Source organism: Macrotis lagotis, chromosome X (genome assembly GCF_037893015.1).
Source record: "Macrotis lagotis isolate mMagLag1 chromosome X, bilby.v1.9.chrom.fasta, whole genome shotgun sequence".
NCBI lineage: Eukaryota > Metazoa > Chordata > Mammalia > Peramelemorphia > Peramelidae > Macrotis > Macrotis lagotis.
The window spans coordinates 560,094,820-560,118,431 of NC_133666.1; the positions used below are offsets into that span (position 1 = coordinate 560,094,820).

Sequence of the window (23,612 nt, forward strand, 5' to 3'; positions counted from 1 at the left end):
GGATCTGAATGTGGTCAGAGCCCCAGAGTTCTGTTTCAGGGGCAGAGGACAGAGCTCTGCAGTCTTTCTTCAATCCCCTCCCTCAGCTCAATGGGCTCATGCCCTGGGGGCTCCTGCTTACATGTCCACTTGCTTCTGTTTCCGGGTCTGGGCTGCTCACTGTGTGCCCTGAGGGCTGGGCTCCATGTGCTCACTCTGGCAGAGGTCCCCCGCTGTTCCCCCACTTTGTGCCCAGTGCTCCCCAGGGTGCAGCTCAAGAGACTCCCCCTGCTGCTGTGAGCCGTGGCTCCTAGCACCCTGGGGCTGCCTCCGGGAGGCTGAAGTTCTTTCACTCTGGCTGGCCACCCCTCTGGCAGGCCGCCCCTCGACCCTGGGGAGCAGAGCCTTCCTGCTTGTTTCCAGGTTACCTTGGGTAGGAGAACTGCCTCAATGGGTTCCTTTGTGGGTTCTGTCTCTCGAAATTTTAGTTAGAGTCCTTAGCTTATGAGTTTTATCAGAGAGCTCCTAAGACTTGATCCCTTCATGTCACCATCTTGGCTCCCTCAACTGATCTTTTTGACAGATCTTCAAGCCTCCTCACCATCCTAGCCAGTTTCTTCCAAACATGTTTGACTAGAATCATGACAGTAAATTCTAGAGTTAGCCTGATTAATTTATGTGACTATCAACTTTGTTTAGTATATTTCAGTTAATAAAGTCCAAGAAATAATGTTTGTTTACAGCAGCATAATGACTTCTATTGCAGTATATTGCCAAATGCTAAAATTCAGAAATCTTTCTTTCATGTATTTATTTTACCAATTGTATGTAAAGAAAATTTTCAACATTAATTTTTGTAGAGTTTTCTCTCTCTTCTACCCTATCCTCTTTCAACCCTAGGATGGCAAGTAATCTAATACATGGATAATGATGTTATATATATTAAACTTCCTTCTTAACCAGGTCTTATCCATATTTCACAGGTATAATTCATCTACCCCCAAATACAGGACTGTATACATTTATCATCATTAAATTTATATTCTGTAATCCCTTAGCCCACAAAAAATTGACAATTTGTATCATCCACAAATTGAATAAGAAGTCCAGCTATGCTATCAAGCAAGATATTGATAATATATATATTATATATATATATATGTATATAGTCTAATAATTGAAAGATCCCTAGTTCATTTGTACAGGCACATTTATTTATTTATTTGTTTATTTATTTATGCTTTATTTCAATAATTTGTTATGAAAGTAAACACAACCCCCCCAAAATAGAGAAACCTCAAGAAAAATGAAGTGAGAGTGGAAAAAGTGTACTTTAGTTATATAGACACTTTCTTACCCAATGCAGATTTCAGTCTCTTTTTCACACCTTAGCACAGAGTTGATTGTACAAAGAAAATTCATCACCTAATGGAAAGCTTTGAATAATGAAATGTCTTTAAACTTATCTAGACTGGCCCCCTTAGGTTAAAAATATAGAGATCCAGTTCATAATCAACCCCATAATCAAAATTTTTCTAATTCAGCTAGACCTTTCAGACCCTATGTTCTCCTATCATAGACTACAAGAATGAAAGGTCACCTCCTTAAAGATTTTATTTATTTTAAGTTTTACAATTGTTCCCCAAATCTTACTTCCCTCCCCCCACCCCCCAGAAGGCAATTTGCCAATTTTTACATTGTTTCCATGGTATACATTGATACAAATTGAATGTGATGAGAGAGAAATCATATCCTTAAGGAAGAAACATAAAGTTTGAGATAGCAAGATCAGACAGTAAAATATCAGTTTTTTCTAAATTAAAGGTAATAGTCCTTGGTCTTTGTTCAAACTTAACAGTTCTTTCGCTGGATACAGATGGTATTCTCCATTGGAGACAGCCCCAAATTGTCCCTGATTGTTGCACTGATTGAATGAGCGAGTCCATCAAAGTTGACCATCACCCCCATGTTGCTGTTAGGGTATACAGTGTTTTTCTGGTTCTGCTCATCTCATTCAGTATCAGTTCATCCAAATCCCTCCATGCTTCCCTTAATTCCCATCCATCCTGGTTCCTAATAGAACAATAGTGCTCCATGATATACATATACCACAGTTTGCTAAGCTATTCCCCAACTGAAGGACATTTACTTGATTTCCAATTCTTTGCCACCACAAACAGGGCTGCTACGAATATTTTTGTATAAGTGATGTTTTTACCCTTTTTTCATCATCTCTTCAGGGTATAGACCCAGTAGTGGTATTGCTGGATCAAAGGGTATGCACATTTTTGTTGCCCTTTGGACGTAGTCCCAAATTTCTCTCCAGAAAGGTTGGACGAGTTCACAGCTCCATCAACAGTGTAATAGTGTCCCAGATTTCCCACAACCCTTCCAACAATGATCATTATCCTTTCTGGTCATATTGGCCAGTCTGAGAGGTGTGAGGTGGTACCTCAGAGAAGCTTTAATTTGCATTTCTCTATTAAGTAATGATTTAGAGCAATTTTTCATATAGCTATGAATTGCTTTGATCTCATCTTTAAATTGCCTTTGCATATCCTTTGAGAAAAGTCACCTTTTTATATATTGCAGAAGTGGCAATATAGTAGAAGTTATGAATTATGTATTTATTTAAAATTTAAACTATTACTGAGATCATAAAGATTATACAGTATAAAAAAGTAAACCCATTATCAGTCAAATTAAAATATTCTTTTTAACATATACCAACTGAGGTAAACATGTAAAATTGAATTCATAAGCAATAAAATCAAAAGGATTAAAAGATGTTTATGGCCTGCACTTATGTATAATCTGCATAGATAACCCATCCACAATTTCTGGCAGCAATAGCTCAGTCTTGAGTTACTATTACAAAGCCTTGAATTTCACAACCTTCTTGACTCAATCATTTGTTGGTTGTTTCCTTTTCAACATATAATTGATTAAGTTCATATGCCTGTTACTCATGGAGGATCTTTTGATTCCATTGTGGAATCTTAGCTATTTCGTATTCTGTATCTGGAAATAAACCACTTGTGTTTATATTTAAGAGATTCAGTGAGGTGAAACTTGTTCTCTACCTTTACTAATGTAATATCTCCTTGTTCTACATGTCATTAGGTTTTGAACCTATTTATCATATGGTCCACATGGCTTAGTGGATAGAGCACTGGCCTTGGAGTCAGAAAGACAGAGCTTGAATCCACCCTCAGACACTTGACACTTATTAGCTGTGTGACCTTTGGAAAGTCACTTAACCCTGATTGCTTTGCATCCAGGACCATCTACAGTCATCCTGATTCATATCTGGCCTTTGGACCAGATGGCTCTGAAGGAGAAAGTGAGGCTAGTGATTTAGCACAGCCCCCCACCCCCACTCAAACACAATTCATGTGCTTGTCATGGTATCACTTCACTGATTTTATGGTCTTTCCTGAGAATGAAGAACAAACATCATATGGTCAAACATAGTATCAATCTTTTTGGGGAGGCTGGAAAAGTATTATTCTTTCTATACCTATCTTTGGATATTAGGCCTGTATTTTGTTATTGTTGTTATCATCATCATTATTATGCCCAATAAGGAAATGGAAACTCATATAGTATAAACATTGTACCACCTTACCTAGTTCTTTGGTGGTAAATCCAGAATGGCTCCCTCAAACAGGGCTTTTCCCAGTCCACAATTGATATCAGTAGATGTAAGAGTCTTAGATTTCTGTAATGGAACTATTCTTCTTGATTTAAGCATAAATCCTAGAGTTCATATTTATTTATATTCAATTGAGAGTTTGGGGAATCAATTAAAAGGACTGAGGAGAATAGAATATTTAGTTGGGATATTATTATTGTCTTCAAATATTTTAAGAATTATATGATAAAGGATTTATGTTGATTCTATTTGACAGAAAATAACAGAGTTCAAGCCATTCAGACAGAAAATATTTATTAAGGAACTAGTGGGAATCAGTCATTGTGCCGAATATTGAAGATACAAAGAAAGTCAGTCAATTCTTGTTGTCAAAGAGTTCAAAGATTAGGGGAGAAGACAACTTGTAAACAACTATGTACAAACATAATACAGAACTGGGAGTCAGGAAGACTCTTCCTGAGTTCAAATTTGACCTTGGGCACTAACTGTGTAAGCATGGGTATGTCTCTTAACCCTGTTTGCCTCAATTCCTTGTTTGTAAAATGAGTTGGAGAAAGAAGTGGTAAACTACTCCATTATCCTTGCCAAGAAAACTCCGAGGGATCACAAAGAATTGGACACAACTGAAACTATTGAACAACATGTACTAACAAACTATATACAGAATACATTAGAAATCATAGACAAAAGAAAATCACTATAAGGGAGGGAGAAGAGGGGAGGAAGGGGAAATCAAGAAAGGTTTCTTGTAGGATATGGCATTGTAGATGGGATTTGCAGAAAGCCTCCAAAAAGCCAGTAGACAGAGATAAGAATGTAGAGCATTCCAGAATTGGAGGACAGCCAGTGAAAATGCCCAGAGAAAGGCATTATTTGAAGAATTGCAAATATATCTCTGGATCTCAGAAAATGTGGTTGTATGTAAGAAATAAGAAGCATGGAAAGGGAGAGAAGGGTTCATAATGAAGGGTTTTGAACACCAAACAGGATTTAACCCTGGAAGTTATGGGGAGCCATTGGATTTTATTAAGTAGAAGGATAACATAATTAAGTTCAGGAGAGCCAAATATGAATTCAATGTAAGTATTAGTGTCACAATAATTAAAAAAGTTATCCAAAACCTGAAAATAGTTATTTTGGAAACTATTAAACTTTCAATATGAGAGTCATATTTTAATTGCTGAAATTTAAAAAAACTTCCCTGCTACCTAATAGTCTTTATGAATTATGACTGCAGAAATCAGTACCCTCCAACCAACTTGAAGAAGATTCTCTCCAGTCTTAGCTAGACTTGAATTTCAAGAAGTTATGGACATATAGTTTGCCTCTAGGCACATTTTTTGTTGTTGTTCAATCATTCATTCTTTTCTTACTCTTTTTTTTTTTACCCCATGGACCATAGCATACTAGACCTATCTCTCCTCTACTTCCTATCTAAGTCTGTCCAAGTTCATTTTCAATGTTCCCACAGCACTAATCTATCCTTTTCATTCTCCGTCATTCCTTTTTCCCTTTTCCCTTAAATATTTCCCATCATCAGAGACTTTCCCAATGAGTCCTTCTTTACATTATGTGACTAAAGTATTCAGCTTCAGAACTTGACCCTCCAGCAATTTAAATATTAACTGACTCCATCTTCTTACTGTCATCCAATAGACTCGCAAAAATCTTCAGCACAACAATTGAAAATCATTGATTCTGTGGCACTCAGGTTTCCTTATAGTATAGCTCTCACAGCCTCACATTGCTACTGGAAAAAAGCCCCATAATTTTAACTATACAGACCTTGCTGGCAAGGTGATGTCTTTGCTTTTTAATACGATATCCAGATTTGCTGAAGTTTTCCTTCCAAGGAGAAAGCATCTTTTAATTTTATGGTTGTAGACACCATCTGTAGTGATCTTTGAGCTAAAGAATATAAAATCTGACACTGCTTCCATTTTTTTTTCTGTTGGCCAGGAAGTAATGAGACAAGCACCAAGTATCCTAGTTTTTGGTTTGGGTTTTTTTTTTATTTTGATGTTGAGCTTTAAGGTAGCTTTTATGCTTATCAAAAGATTTCTTATTTCTTCATCAGTTTCTATCATCATATGGCATATCTGAGATTGTTATTTCTCCCAACAATCTTAATTCTGACTTTTAATTCAGTCAGCATTTCACATGATATACTCTTCCTATAAGTAAATTAGATGGTAAATATATAGCCTTAACACAATCCTTTTCCAATCTTAAACTAATCAGTTGTTCTCTATTTAGTTCTAAATGTTGTTTCTTGACCCACATATTTTTCTCTGGAGACAAGTAAGATAATGTGGTACTCCCATTTCTTTGTCACAATTTGTTGTGATCCACACAGTCAAAGATTTAGTGTAGTCAGTTAAATAGAAGTAAATTTTTAGCTAGAACTCTGTAATTCAGTGTCTAGCTTCTCTGTGTCTTTGAAATCAGCCTGCTCTTCTAATAATTCTTAGTTCAAATATTGCTTAATTAAGCCTTGCTTGCAGGGATCTTAATCATAACCTTGCCTTTCAGCTTGTTATGACCTGCTAGTGTTTAAATAGTCTTTGAGATCCCAAAGTTATGTCCATGGAATGATGAAGTATCAGAGTAGGATTAATAATGTCCTTAAAGGCATTACAACCTGTTGAAGTGGTACTCAACATTTTTCCCTTTGGATGCAGATTTATTCTATCATAGGAATCATAGCACACTAAGGGAAAAACTTCTATATGCATACAATTCACAAACCACCTATCTAAACTCATGGCACACAAGTGTATAATGTGTTTAGGTTCAAAGTATATCCTTTAAAAACCATTGGCATAGTAAAGAAGAACCTTCACAGGTACACATAATGTGAAATGGAGTATCAAAATTCATGAGAGATATGAAAATCTGAGAAAATGTAATGTAGAGAGGCAACTTTTATTATATTATATATTATAAAAATATTTGGATGGTACAATTTTTTCCTCTATTACCTTTTATTCTTAATAATAATGCCTTTGAACTATAATTTGATATTTTATCATATATCATATATCATATCATATCTTGCCCTCTGATTTTAAGACATTTGAGGAAGCATAGTAACTCTTTCAAATCACTTAGGAACTACTGTTGAACTACAGGTTCTTGAATAGATAGATCACTTCTAGTAAATTATTTCAAAGCAATTAGATTTTAACTTATGATCCACTTAATAATAATCAAAAATATTATGAGGAAAAGCACTTTAAATTACTTCTAAAATTTTGGTGTCCAAAAGTCTTTTCATTTCCCAGTGATGTGCTTTCATGATTAGTAAATAGCCATACAGAGTTGAGGTTATTTTTCCTATTTTATTTTAGTTCCTATAATATTAATAATATTTATATGTGCATGAAAATATAACCCTCAATGTTTTATTATCTGTAAATTTATTTACAGTAAATATTTTAATTAATTGTAATTGAAAATTGCTTTAATATTTTCCTATGTAAATAATCTCTAAATATACCTAGGATATTTCTAAAAAGTACTAAAATTTTGGTATTTTTTTCATTCACTATTACTCAAATATGAATTGTGCTTAAATTATCTTAAAATAATGCTTATTATTAAGATAGAATTTTATACATAAATCAAAGTTATAATTATTATGATAAATGGATGGACTTAATTTTCCTTTCCTTTCCTTTTCTACGATAGAATTACCTAAATACTCTTCTAAGTAATAAAGGGAGAAGGAACATTTTCCTATTGTTTTTCATTTTCCAATCTCTGTCATATCTTCTATCTGGATATTGGAGGCAATATTTCATAACGCTAACAATCATGGTAGTGTGTCCGGCAATTCAGTAAATATTTATTATGTACCTATGGTATGCAAGGTACTAAGAAAAAAGGCAAAAATAACAAGGTCCTTTCACTCAAGAAACTTAATTTCACTTGGGGTGGAGAGTTATCCATGGGTAAATATGCAAATAATTTCTTATGAGGAAAAAAAAGAGAGATCAGGGAACAATCCTCTAGGAAATGTGAGAAAAGCGAATATTTTGCAAAATTTTCAGAAAATTGGTGTAAAAGAGAAAAGAGAAAGATTCTAAGAGGCATAAAGGAGAAATGGAAGCATTACAGATCTATGAAAATACAGAAATTAGTAACAAAGTATTTGATTCAAGAAATATTCTTCAGCTTCCAATTTGGCTGTAGAGGTATCTCAGTAGATAAAGCACTGACCTTGCAGTCAGGAGGATGGGAATTCGAATTCAGCCTCAGACACTTGACTCCTACTAGCTGTGTGACCTTGGGCAAGTCCGTTAACCCTGACTGCCTTACATCCAGATCATCTCCAGGCATCTTGATTCATATCTGGACACTGGACACAGGTGGCACTGCAGGAGAAAGTGAGACTGGTGACTTAGCACACTATGCCCCTCCCTCAATTCCCATTAATGTGCTTGTCATGGCATCACCTCCCTAATGTAGTCTTCTTCAAAAATAAATGAAGGACAAAGATTATTATTGACTCTAGAAAACACAAAGGGGAGTCATGTGAAATGAGTGGGAAATAGGTTGAAGCTGGATTGTAGACCCTTAAATGCCAGGTGAAGAAATTTATATTTTATTTTAGAGGCAATAAAAAGCCACAGAAGGTTTTTGAATAAAATATGTATGTATTTAAATATTTAATTATATGACATATGTCATATGTATGTATATATGTATAAATGTGTATGTATATATATAATTATATGACCTATGTTTTAGAAAAGATTATTTTAGCAACATATTTAGAACAACATAACTTGACAGTGAATTGAATATGAGGTGTGAGAGGGAAGAAAAAGTCACTGATTATTGAATTTTCAAGCCTGCATAATTAAGAAAATAGTACAGGTTTAGGTAGAAAAGATGATGGTGGTAAAGTTTAATTTTAGACATACTGAGTTTATGGTAGTAACAGGACACATATAGATGATGATACAGAATACAAGTTTAGGAAATACTTTAGATGTGGTTATATAGTTTGGGGAGTAATGTTGAACTGTTAACAGAATGGAAACCCATGAGATCTACAAGGGAAAGGCTCAGATTTATAGAGTGGGCAGACAATCAGGGAGAGAAATAGATAAGAGGAGAAACTAATAGAGTGATATCATAGAATACGAGAGGTCAGAGTATTTAGTGTCAAGTCCTGAAATAAATCAGACATAAGTGGAGGATTAAATCATCTTTAATTGCGATAACAGGGTAGCAAACTTGCCAAACTGGGGGATAGTCTACCAGCACAGTAAATATCCTTAAACAATAAAAAAAGGATGAGGAGGTAGTATAAGGACCTTAGATCCAGCTTTAGCTAGGTTCCTTTACTAAGTAAAACTCTCAGGGTTGAGGGACTCAGGCTATGGTTTGGCTTAACCTAATAGAGAAAATGTCTTAATAGTAGGAATATAAGAACATTACAGAAGGATCATTAAGGGGTGGTAGGTATCTGTATTAGCAATTTTCTGTCATGAGCAATTTTTCTGTCATTATGAAAAGGATTAGTGTTTAAAATGCTTAAACAAGTATGGATGGGGAGAAAGTCAATAGTTTAGCAAGTAAAAAGGTCAGTGATAACCTTTGAGAGAACAGTTTCAATAGCATAGTGGAGCTGGAGACCAGAATATGAGATTGATGAGTAAATTTAATTAAACAAACATTTATTGTTCCCACTATATGCAAGGCTCTGTGAACAAAACAAAATATAGATTATTCTCAAGGAGCATGCATATAAATAAGCAAACACAAAGTACATGCAAAGTTATAGGAATTAATATTTAGAGGAAAGAGGGCTAACAGCTGGGAGAATCAACCATTGGTTACCTAATCTATACATGTATTCATAAATGAATACATGTATGGAGGTGGGAGATAGAATATTATGACTAACAAATAGCTATCAAGATGGCAAATAAAATTTAAAAGATAATTGGGGGGAGCTGGCTGGGTGGTGCGGTGGATGGAACACCAACCCTGGAGTCAGGAGTAGCTGAGTCCAAATCTGGCCTCAGACACTTAATAATTACCTAGCTGTGTGGCCTTGGGCAAGTCACTTAAACCCATTTGCTTTGCAAAAAAAAAAAAAGATAATTGGGAACCAAATAATAGAGGACTTCAAATTTAAGTTTTTTTTTTTATTTTTTTCCTAGAAACATAGCATAGAACTATTGATGATTTTTAATGGGGAGGGGGATATTAAGGGGTTAGGATGATTTTAATTGGAGGATAAATGGGAGATATTTTCATTGGTAAAATACTAGGTGAGGAGGTAGAATTTGAGCTGTTTCTTGAATCCAGTCAGGGAAGGAGGAAGTAAAGACAGAGTATTCTATGGTAGTCAGGAGATAGATTATGGTGTTTGAGGAAGAGGAAAGAAGTCTAGTGTCTTTGAATCATAGAATACACAGAGGAAAGAACAGTAAAGAAACTAGGGAGGTAAGAAGGGGGCAGAATGTGAATGACTTTAAAAGTCTAAGAATTTCATGTGTGATTCTGAAATTGCTGGGGAAGCACTGGAGTTTAAAGTATAGGGTGGTGACCAGACCTTTAAAGATAGGTCACTTTTGGAATTGAATTAAAAATGAACTAGAGTAAATAGTCTGTAAAGAAGTAGACTCAGTGAATATATCTCTCTGAGAATGATTTAGGATGCTAACTCTGAAGGGGGTTGATAATTGCAATGGAAAGGGTTTTTTTTAAGATAGGATAGACTTGATAGGAGAGAGCATAGGAGTGAGAGTATCATAGAGGATAATAAATAATTTGTATTATAGAGAATTAAAACTTTTTTGTACACAAAAATCCAATAAATCTAAGATGAAAAGGAGACTTAACTGGGAAATATCTTTGCAGTGAGTTTCTCTGATAATGTTCTCATTTTCCAGATAACAAACAAATTCAAATTAACCTTAGATCCATTGCCTTAAATAAAAAATAAAATTTAATTTAATTTTTTAAAAAAAGATACACTCCCCATTGATTAATATTCTATGTATATGTATGAACAATTCTTGAAAGAATCTCATACTACCTATGACCATAGGAAAACAAATAGCTACTAATGAGAGAAATTCAAATTAAAGCAAACTTGAAATTTCATCTCATATCTATCACATTTGGGAAGGTGACAAAAAGGGAAAATAATATATATTGGAGGGAGTATGAGAAAACAGGCACCTTGATATACAAGTGATGGGCTCAGTAAATACAAAGAAGAATTCTGAAAAGCCATTTGGAACTATACACAAAAAGTTAGTAAACAGTAGACTGTCTTTTGACCTAGTTATACCACTGCTAAGTCTATCTATCTATCTATCTATCTATCTATCTATCTATCTATCTATCTATCTATCTATCTATCTACATATTTATTTATTTATATATAATTATTTATAGCAGCTCTTTATGTGGTATTGGAAAACTGGCTACAAAAGGAATAATCATCAAGTTTAGGAATAGCTACTTAAGTTGTAGTATATAAATGTGATGGGATACTTTGGGACTATAAGAAATGAAGATATAAATAATTCCAAAGGGTCATGGAAGGACATATGAATTGATAGCAAATGAAATAAACAGGACCAGAAGATCAATTTATACTATAATACCAATATTATAAAAATGAACAGTTTTGAAAACTTTTATTAAACATGAAATGAGCAAAACCAAAAGAAGAATTTATACAATAATAACACTGAAAAGACAATAACTTTGACAGTTTTAATGATGTTAATCAATGGGGTGACCATTCATGATTCCAGATAACTAATAATGAGATATTATAAAGATTACATTGTAATATAATCTAATAATATATATTATAAAAATCTATTACACAAAATGTCATGTATACATATATGTATATATATGTGGGTGTAAATTATTTATGGCTATTGAAAGAACTTGTGCTTGACTATGAATTTGTTTTCTCTCTTTTTAAAGGAGTGGAAGAGAGAGGAAAGTATATATATATATATATACACACATGTATGTATACATACATATATATTATTTGAAACTAATGAAAATGTTTTGTTTGACTATGATTTTTCCCTCTTTTTTAAGAAGTGGAGAATGGGAGGTGAAAAAATTAGATTTCTGATAATTAAGAAAAACACTTAAGAAGGGAAGTTTGGGGGTACTTATGTTATAGATGTAAAATGTTTCAAGCAATTACTGTGTTATTATTTGTGATTGACTTTTGTTGCAAGAGACCTTTCTTACAGTGAGGATAATCTAAAAATGTCATGCAAAAACAAAACTTGCTAATATGACTTTGAAAAGAAAAAGAGAGGGAGATTGAAGATGAGACTGGAGGAAGGATCTGAAGAGGAGATGAATTTATATTAGTATCAACACAGAAAGAATTAGGTTTGGCAAAGAAAATGTCCATTTCATCTTCTGAGTGTGAACCAAGGATGGTGGGTGTTTGAATAATTGGAAGATTGAAGTTTCCTGGAGAAGAGATGAGGGAATTCAAATTGGATGGAATACAGGAGGGGAGGTAATCCCCTGACAGACATGGAACTACAGAATTGTACTTAGGGCTAGATTAGGAAGGAAGATTTAAGAAAGCAGTGAGATGTGATAATGATATGGAGTCAAAAACCTATTTGGATTGTAAGGTTAGATGACTTTAAAAATGTAGTTGGTTTAATCATTATAATTTCCTAAAATTAGATAGCCTTTATATAACTCTTTAAAATCTACAAAGGGCTTTGCAATTGTTACCTCATTTTATTTTCACAACCCTGGGAGATAGATGCTATTTTTTTCTCCATTTTACAGATGAGGAAGCTCTGGCTACTGACGTAGCTAGTTAAGAGTCTGAGGCAGGATTTGGTCTCAGCTCTTTCTGAGTCTGGGTAGCTAGAATGGTGAATAGAATACTGAGCCTGAAGTCAGGAACACTGAGTTCAAATTTGACCTTAGACATTTTACTAGGGTAAGTCACTTAACCCTGTTCACTTCAGTTTCCTCATCTGTAAAATGAACTGGAGAAATGATTGGCAAACTATCCAGTGATTTTGCCAAGAATACCCTCAAATAAAGTCAGGAAGATTTGGGAACAACTGAAACAACTGAACAAAAACAACATTTCTGATTCTATTCTATTCTATTCTATTCCATTTTTTTCCATATATTAAGCTGTGACTTTCTTGGCATTAGGGAATGTCTTTTGCCTTTCTTTCTTTGCATCTTTAGCACTTAGCATAGTGCCTGAAACATAGTAGACCTTTAATAACTATTTATTGACTGACGATTGATTGTATGTATTGATTGATAGTATGATGTTAGGGAAAAGAAGCCCAAAACAGTGATTAAGGAATGGAGGAATTAGCAGGAGTGGTTGAATAACTTGACATCATCATGAATAGTAAGAATAGAGTCTATGCCAATCTTACACTAAAGTTATGTAGAGGTTTTACTGATTATAATTCTTTTCTTAGATCAAAAGGCACAGTCTTTTCACATGCCACATTAGCGAGGTAGAACAACACTTGCATAAAATCCTTGGTCATAATGACATTTTAGCATTATAGAAGGGAAAGAAACTACTTTTAGCACTCTATTATTAATTTGCATATATTTATAGAGAAGAGGTTTCATTAAAAACATATTCCAAAGCATATAAATAAAATTCAAAAGTAAAATAGGATTCAGTATTTATGTTTGCTTTGAGTATAAATTTAGGTAATATGCTAATTCCACAGTGAAGGATATGTGTGCTTTATATTATTTTGTGGTGTTTTTATTAGCATAATAAGAATTAGATTTCAGCATGTCACTTTACCATTTCTAGAAGGTAAAGGTCAAGATAATGCATAGGTTTAAGCCCATTTTATGTTACATTAAATTCAACTGCCTCTATTATCTTGATTTTATATATATATATATATATATATAAATCTATATTATATAAAAGAAATCTATATTTAAGATGTTTTATACCAATCCTGAAAGAGTACAAATTTATATTTTCATTTTAATATGAATCATGTAAAGAACGTATAAGCAAAAAGAACATCATTTTTGATTAATAACTAGCACTAATAAATATAGGAAATAAAATATAGAATGTTGAGTATAATGATTAAACATCATTTTACATAGTTTTATAATATTATCTCTTGACAACTTAGACTTTTCCTATGTTTTTGAGTTTAAAAGACCCCTCTGGGTACTTTAAATCCAGTTTGAATAGTCCACATACTGTTGCACTCCATCTCCATCACTTCTGCACTATTGTGCATCCTGCTTGTGATGCTCTCCCCTCCCCTGCAATCTGTGCCACCCAGAGTCCCTGACTTCCTTTAAGACTCAGTTCAAATACCATCTTCTTCCAGAAAGTCTTTCTTGATCTTCCTGACTCCCCATCTCCTAGTACCTTTGTTTCTATTTAAGGTCCTTGTTCTAAGTGTTTGTTTATATCTCTTATCACAATGTCTGGCACATAGCAAATGCTTAATAAATGTTTGATTGTTGATTTATAGTGGTTCTGATTTTTCTTTCACTCATTAAGACCCAGAAATACCAGTACCTTAAATGTTTAACAATGTAAGCCTTTGATGCACCTTTTATTTTTCACTGTGTCAGGCTAAATGAGAAAATGACCCAATATATATTCTGAAACTAGTTCAATTATTCCTGGTAGGGAATTGTATAATATTAAGGCAAACACAAACTAACCCAGACATGTCATCCTTTTTTCTGACCACAGATTACTTTGTTACATTTATAGAATTTTTTCCCAACTATGGCTCAGCCAATTGCTTTTTACTATTTGTCATATTGATACCAAAATTATTTATCTATTATATTTTATATATAAACTTTCTGTAGACATCCTCCTCTCCCTGCACCTTGGGCTTATCTCAACAAAAAGCTTCAAACTTCACTTTATTTATTTTATATTATATACAATCTACAATCTAAAATTTCATTTAAATTCACAAGCTTTACATTACTAAGTGTTCTTCATGATTTTCCTTAAGCACAGATCTTACCATATGGCTTCCTTATTCAGTAAATTCCAATTGTTCCCTGTTGTCTCAAAAATTAAATATAAGCTTCTCTTTTTGGCTTTTATTCCATGATGCTAATCTCTTTCCATCTTCTTTATAAACCATTCTCCTTCCCATATTCTGTTGTCTACCCAAACTGGCCTTCTCTCTCACACACACAAAATTTTATTTGCGTCTCCAGGCCATTATTTGCTCATGCCTGCTTTGTACTTCCTCCTCACCCTGGTTTCAGAGTCCTTCTGTTCCTTCAAGATGCATCTCAAATTCCACCTTTTAGACAAAATATGTTTTTTCTGATCTTCCGACTGCTAGTGTTCCCCCAATAACTACTTTGAATTCAGTTATTTGTACCTATTTTACAATTATTCTTAATATGCTGTAAAAGGATAATTTCATTTTATTTTATGTAAGCACCTGACATAGTTCCTGGCACAGATTAGACACTTAATAAATGCTTCTGATTGACTGTTGACTATGCAACTTTGGTAAATTAAATATTTTAAATTTTAATGTATACATTAAATTTTAATGCATTTAATTTAATGCATTGTCTCTTTACTAGAAGAAACAAAATAAACTTTCACATAATTTGGACACTTTTATTGAAGTGTTATTCAAAACAGCTGTTGCTCATTCATATTTGAGGTGAAAAGATGGTATTCTTTATGCAGCATGATGCTTTCAAACCGAAGTACTTTTATTACTATCATTTTATCTCTTCATAAAATTGATTAATATGAAAATTTTCAAAAGAGAGATAGGAAACTCTTTTAGTTGTCATCTTGTGAATTTAAACTTTATATTCTGTGTGGTTATATTATGATGAATACTATTTATAAGATTCTTGAATGTTGAATCATTTCTAAATCCCACTGAACTATAAAAACAGAACTGAATAATGTTCAGTGCAATTTGTTTTACCCATGTTTTATGTGTCATTTATTGGGAAAAGAGTAAATCATCGGTGGTTAGATTACTGAGCTGGAATCTGGAAAACTAGAGTTCAGATCTTATCTCAGAAATTTACTAGATTAGACAATCACTTAACCTCTATTTGTCTCAATTTCCTCACTTGTAAAATGGGGAGGATAATAGCAGCTACCTCAAAGGGTTGCTGTGAAGATCAAATGAGATCATGTTTGTAAGCACATTTGTTAGCACAATGCCTGGAGTTTAGAAGGTGCTATAAGAATTCTTATTCCCCCTGTCTGTTCACTAGAATTTAAAATATTAAATCAGAAAATTTTATTTATTGACTACCATAGGAAACAGCAACTATTCCACCATAAACAAATATAAATTTGATCATTGTACTTTCATTATAAATTATAATGAACTTTTCTAGTAAAACTAAATCTCTCTAAGTATCTTTGATATTGTTTAGAGATTTTAGGATAGATGATGTAATAATTTGGTTTCTGGGCATTATATTGTTTTTCATTGAAACATAATGGTGGACAGCAAATTGTCAGAGAAATTGATAGCCAGTGTATTGGTATTGTTAAGTACAATTGGATATTTTTGTGATATAAATATTTTAGTTTTCATTTGAAAATCAAAACCATCATTTTTCATTATTAAACAAAATACTTATTTCCTTTCACTCTTTTCTCTTCTCTCTTCATTGCCACATTCATTTCTTTCTTATTCCTCCCCCTCCCCATTCAAAACGGCCAGCATTAAGATAATCTGGAAATGTTTTAATGCCATCTGAAGAAACAAATAATTTTGTATAAATTGAACTTTTCTTTAGAATAGTTGTTTTTACTTTTATATTGGAAACAATAGAGTGAAGATTTTTAAACAGTGTGCTCCTGTGGAAAATTTAAATTCTGGGAGGAGAAAACAAGGAATTGATTTGTGTTTGTGCTTAAAACTTCTATATGTTTGTCAATCTGTGTTAACAGTATCGTTCAGGGCGAGATCATCGAGGTGCGGACAATGTTTCCACTAAATCTTCAGACAGTGATGTAAGTGATGTGTCCGCTGTATCAAGGACTAGCAGTGCATCTCGTTTCAGCAGTACAAGCTACATGTCTGTCCAATCAGAACGACCAAGAGGAAATAAGAAAATCAGGTGAGTGAATAGAATTCAAGTGAGGCCGCCTCTTCTCAATGTAATATAGGTGATTTTTATTTTTCCATTGAAGAAGTATAAAGCATATTTTCCAAAAGATATTTACACATCAAGCAATAAGGTAAAAGAAGACATTATTATTGTTATTGTTATTGTTATTGTTATTGTTATTATCATTATCTTATTTCACAGTTCTTGGACAGGGAAAATTTTTTTGAAGCCAATAAGAATTTCCCTTACTATACAAAGTGGAATGTTGACAATATTCATATTTTTGTTCATGTTAACTATTTTAAAATGATTGTATTTGTACATTGTATGAGCATGTATTTCCTATATTTAGTTATTGGAAATAGAAAGCAATAAAGTAATTTTCTAAAGTGCTTTCTGAATAGATATCAGTAATTCAGAAAAAGTTAGGATAGAATTTAGTACTTTTATAGCTAGATTTTTATCATATTCCTCTTAGGTTTTCACACATGCATGAAAAAAAATTATCTCTTATAAGGGAATTTAAAATGCAATTTATTAATTCTTTAAGATAGAAAAAAAAGAAGGTTGTACTTTACATCTAATCTATGAAAATTTCTGGCACCTGTACCAATATCATGTGAAAAATTTATATTTAATATAGGTACTCCTTATTGATAAAATATCTATAACACAGATTGCATATGCTTTTGCCTTGTTTGCATACAGCCACTTGAGAGGGAAAAATGTGATTTACAAATTATTCTGAGTAAGTGTTGGCCCCTTAGTTCTTCTCTGGTAAATACATAAAGGTTTTAAATTTGAAAATAATAGAGAATTTTAATTTATACTTTTCTATTTTAATTTTTCATCTTCTTTTCTGTTTAATTTGTTTTTGTGTACTATAAGCATGTTTTTTTCCTGATTTTCTTTTTGTTGTTGTTTATTTGCATGCCTTCTTCAATTTTGATTATCTCCAAAAGATCAAAAGAAATGGAGGAGGGTGGGCAAGAAGGGGATTTGCAGAAGGAGATAGTTCATGAGGAAAAAAAGCAGGAAGAAGAACTGAAGAAAGAAATAATTAAGGAAAAAGAACAAGAGATAGAGCTAAATAAAAATTTTAATGAAAAAAACAGAGAATCAGGAGATGAGGAAAATATACAAGACAAAACTCAGGAAAGGAAAGAAACAGAACAGTGGAATTCAAAAGATTTGCAAAGACGATTCTCACAAGATGATGACAGGTAATATATATGTATTTCTGTAGAGATTTTCCATAATAGCTTAGTTCCCTGCCCCATCCTTGAAAACTGTTTCATTTCAATTGCTTTACCTTCCTTTCTTTTTTGTTGTCTACTTCGTTCACATTACAATTTTTGAATGCCTTAAAATTTTTTTTTCTGTAATTTATTGAAGTCATGACAATAATCAGTCTTAATCACTTGCTTCAATTTCTGTTTAATTCACTTAATGACTTTGAGCTTGAATTTTTGATAAATCATATTAGATTAAAATTTTATTTTGAGATAAGTTAAATCAATTGTCTTCTATGAGATTGCTAATAATGGTATCATATATTATAGGATCTGTGTAAATTTCAAGAATATTATGTAAATTATATATATATATATATTTAGTAGAAGACCACATTTTTATAATAATACAAACTCAGAAACTGTTGAAAGGTTTAGCCTACTAACTAAATAATTAGATAATTAATGTAAAATAAATTTCACATAAACAAGAATGACAAAGTAACCAGTCATTCTTGGTATAGTAGCAAAAGAAAAGTTTTTCCAGTTTTCATTTCTCTTTGCTTTGAGTCCTGATTAGTCCAATCATCTAGATTTCCTGCTTTTCAGTATTCCTTCCTTTTCAACCTCCCATTCAACAACAACAAAATAAAATACGTAAGAAACTATCCTAGAAAGTTAATCCTAATTAAATTTATTCTGAGATAAATGTAACAAATGAATAATCTCTGAAAAAAAAAACAATCAAGTGATGCCCTACAAAATCAAGGTTTTATTTCATCTTTGATAGCTTTTAGCCTAGAAAACTTGGTGTGGGGCAACTAGTTAGTTTCAGGGGAAGATGAGGTTCAGTTGACTGAGAATAACAAAGCTGAAAAAGTAAAATGCAAATAGAACATAACAATAATGATGATGATTATGATGATATATGTATATTATATTATTTATATCATATATATATTTATATACTACTTTAGGATACATGAAGTACTTTGTATATCTTCTCATTTTGTTCCTTTAATAACTGTTACTGTAAGTACTGTCATTACCCCAATTTACCAGTTAAGAACCTAAGGCCAAGAGATGTTTGTGACTTGACCAGGGTTACACTACTAATAATAAAAAATAAAAACACAATATTTGAACTCACATACATGCCTAACTACAAATCTAGTTGCTCTGTCCATTGTTCCATGTAGTTAAACAGAATGTTAAAATATCACAAGAGCAATAATAAATTTTTTGTAATATAAATATCTGAAATTTTTATCTCAGATCCACTTATTTTAATCATATTATATAAAATCTTCATTTTCAAGATGAGGAAACAAGTCCCAGAGAGTCTAAATGACCTGCTCAATGCCATACATCTAGTAAGAAGTTCAACTGGGACTTGAACCAAGACTTTGAGACTAATAAACCTTCTAAAGTTATTTATTGCACCCGATTTCTTAAAACTTTTCTTAAAATAGTAAAAAATTTGAATAATCTTGCTTGTAATTGATCATCAATTTGTATATTATGCCAAAATTTGTATCATTATAAGGTGATCAGATTCCTAGTTATACTTTATAATATTAAAGTATATATGGGAGATAATTATTCCTAATGGATATGTTTTCTATTCAGATAATCTAAGGCCTTTTATTCTCTTTACTTTGACAAAATATCCCTGGCTAACTAGTGTCATAACCTAAATAATAATTATATTTCAAATGCTGCATGTGTGCATAATTTTAGTCTAAACTGCCTTCATGATTTAGTCTTTGATGTCATGATTTATCTATTAATTACACTAGGGAAAGATATTTTTATTTCTGAAGGAAATTCTCTAATTTGTGAATCACAGAACTAGTATCTCATTAATTTAGGTAAAAATACTTCTGATGCATTTGTAGAAAATTTACACAGTGTTTTTTCTTCTCTATACAGAACTTGAATAAGCACTCCACCCCATGCTAAGTTAATTTCCACTATGTAGATTTTAGTGATAGTAACATGTAGAGATGAACATTGGAGGGCTCACAAGAGAAAAGAAGGGACACCAAATTCTCCTATGTTTGAATGTCAATGCCATAATAACCAAAATAGTCATCTATATGTAGGCTATTGAAATTTAGGGGAATGAGGGGGTTCCCATTTGTCCCTCCTGTTATAAGTGGGTATTTTAGACATTCCCTATTCTGTTTTAATAAAAATGTTTTCATAAGTGCTTGTGTTCAATAAAACATATGTATAGAATCTAAATTGTTGTCTACTATATAATTGGAAGCTTACATCTACTTCTTGACTAGGGGAATATGTATTAAGTGACAACAAAATGTCAGATCCTATAATGAATGCTATATCTATATATCTATATCTATACCTATACCTATATCTATATCTATATCTATATCATCTATATCTACATCTATATCTATATCATCTATATCTATATCTAATATATATATATATATGAAAAATCTCATTTGATCCTCCCAACAGCCCTATGAGTAGATGCTGTTATTATCTCTGCTTTACAGTAATGGAAGTTGTGACAAATAGAGGGCAGGTGATCATTTCAGCATTACACAGCTAGGAACATCTGAGACGGTTTTTGAACTCAAGCTTTCCAGACTCAAGGCCCAGCCATTATGCTATCTAAGTGTCTCTGCCTAAACCCTTTGATATTGTATCTTTGATATCAAGATTTGATATCTAAGAATTCTCAGGAGATAATTTTTTTTTTCTCTACCACCAGGCAATCCCTTTCCTGGAAATAATGGTATGCCTGAAGATATGTACTATATAGAGAATGGTAAATGTCCACTTTACTTGTATTATCTATTACTTATCCCTCCCTGTGAAAATACAAGGGATCAGGAGAACTTTTAAGTTTTCACAATACTCTTATTCATAGTAACATTCAAATTCATGAATATAATTGTTCATATTTGTTCTTAATGAGATTTATGAGTCATGTGATCAGTAACATGAAGATGACATGTTCTCCAATCCCCATACACTCATAAAAAAGATTGTGGGCAAAGAGATAAAGTGATATGCAGCTATCTTGCCAAGACAAGATATGAGGTCTAATGAGGGAACAAGCTGATGGTTTAACAGCAGAGGAGATGGTCACTATTTTATGGAAAAAGAAATTGTTACTGAGAGAGATTAAAAGGAAGTAAAAATAAACCATTTATTAGATTGGAAAGGACACTGAACTTGGAGTCAGAAAACCTGACTATTCCTTAATTGACTGAGAAAGTCTTAAGTCTTCATTCCCTCATATAGTCAAGATAACAATACTTAGACGATCTACTTCAAGTAATTAGGAATATTTGCAAACTATAAAACACTATATAAGTGAGTTTTTTTTAGTGAACTTTCAGAGATCATACAGATAGTGACAGGGCCTAAAAAAAAGAATCAAAGTACCCTTTTCCTGAATACTTTGCATTTTTATTTCAAAAGAATCCAATAAAATAGTGTGATACTCTCTGTAAGTTTTCTCACTATAGCTCAATCTTGTTCCACAAACTGAACTATAATTATAATACACAGTAAAAATCCAAAAATCCCTGAACAATATCCTGATTCTTCCATGTACCAATATTATGAAATATTTACACTAATGTAGTTTTTCTTCATAAAAGTCTTTGGAAAAAAGTTACAGAAAATAATTTGCTTCCTTGGATTTCAAAGGAAAGTCAATAACAGAATTAGAGTCTAAAAACAAGTGATGGATGTGCTAAAATCGATTCCAATTTTAAAAGACAATAAAGCTGATTTTCTAAAACATTAAATAGCTGGCTATTTTAACTTTATGTGTATAACTCTTAGGAATTTCATTTTTAAACACACTTAAGGAGACAGTGTGGATCAGGAAAAATCATAGAAAGTTGAAGTCTGACTTTCACTTCTGTCACTTGATGATAATCTTGTCTAAATGACTTAACTGTCTATGGACTCAGTTTCATCATCTTAAAAAACTAGTACTTTACTTAGGATAAGGCAACACAGATTTTCAAATGAGCTCTTCTACCTTTTTAGCAGAACTTAAGCAAATCACCCACCCCTGTGAGTCTCAATGTTTTTGTGTTATTTATTTTGTTTTGTTTTAAACCTTTTTTTTAACATCTGTTTCTAACTTGGTTTTACCACAGGAAGAACAGCAATTTTTATTGTCATTTGCAAGTCATTTGAAAATGTCTTGTAGGCAGGTATTTTTTTTTCCCTTTGTAGTAAGGAAAAGTGAGGGGGCTAATTTTTATCTACGATGTTCTATGAGAGCATATCTGTGTAGAAGACAGAGAAAGGAAATGGACAGTCTTTTCTGTTGAAGCTCTTTCCAGAGACTCTTAAAAAGGATGGCTTGAGAAAAACTTGATTCAAGATGTTTCCTGTGAAAGTTAAAGAGATATAAAAAGTAAGGCCTAATATATTTCCTGAAACAGAAATATGACGATTCTTGAAAGACATAAAATCAGTATTTGAAGTAAATTGAATTGTAATGTGTTTTTTTTTAAGTGAAGAGGAGTTATCTCCAGTTTTAAAGAGTGTAAGATGACTTTGGCTGTGAAATTTCAAGTAGTCAAAATTTTATTAGTTGTTGATGACTCTATGTCCAAGAAAATATTTAAGATGCCTAATTAACATTTTAATCATAGACCTACCAGAATTATTTCATCATTATTCTAATCTATTCTGTATTCTCTAGAGAGAAAAATTCAAATTGGCATAGTTCCTTCAAACTCTCAGATATTTCTCACACAAGACATTTTGAAGTAACTTATAGCAAGGGTTCTTACAGAAAAACAAAACAACAATCTTTATTGTTGATCATGTTTTAAAAATATTTTTGTATTTAAATAATTGATTCTCTTCATAATCCTATGAAATTCATCTTATCCATTTAAGATTATTATTCTTAGGTGTCCATATATTTTACCAAACTATGGCACAAAGCAATATTAATAACCTCTGAATTTTAGGAATCTTGAGCAAGGAAAATGACAAAATTCAGTAAAAACATTAAACTTTAGACTCCTAAAACTCACTCAATCCATCTTTGGCTACTTCTCTCAAAAGAGGTACTACTGAGCATCCTTCTCAGTAGAGCATCCTTCCTCTGATCAAGACCCTAATTCTTTTGGGACGGCTATGTGGTACAATGGATAGAGCACTGGTCAGGAGAACAGGAGTTTGATTCTAGCTTCAGGTACTTGATACTTACTAACTGTGTAACTTTGAACAAGTCACATAACCCTGATTGTCTCACATCCAGAGCCATCTCCAGTCATCCTGATTCATATCAGATCACTGGATCCAGATGGTTCTGGAGGAGAAAATGACACTGGTGACAACACAAGATACCTTGGATTCAATTAATGTGTTCTTTATGGCATCACTTCCCTGATGTCATTGTCTTCTTTGAAAACGAGGGACAAGCATCACCCTAATCCTTTTAAGAAAAGGGAAAGATAGTACTACCTTAGATAAATCATAACTCTGATTCCTTCAGTTAGCCTTCATATAGTCATCATTTGACATATAAGTCCCTGCAAGACCTGGAGATGGAAAAAAGAGGCAAAAGACACTCCATGTCCTTAAGGATTTAGCAGTCTTATGGGAGAGGCAAT

General features: G+C 32.6%; 1 protein-coding gene across 1 annotated transcript in view; it reads left to right on the forward strand.

The window, feature by feature from the left end:
- Positions 1 to 23,612, forward strand: part of RIMS2 (regulating synaptic membrane exocytosis 2) — a 790,122-nt gene that overhangs the window by 604,346 nt on the left and 162,164 nt on the right. Inside the window, exons 17-18 of the mRNA XM_074202114.1 lie at positions 16,593 to 16,762; positions 17,716 to 17,976. Coding sequence (XP_074058215.1) covers positions 16,593 to 16,762; positions 17,716 to 17,976 — 431 coding nt within the window. The remainder of the gene's footprint in view (positions 1 to 16,592; positions 16,763 to 17,715; positions 17,977 to 23,612) is intronic.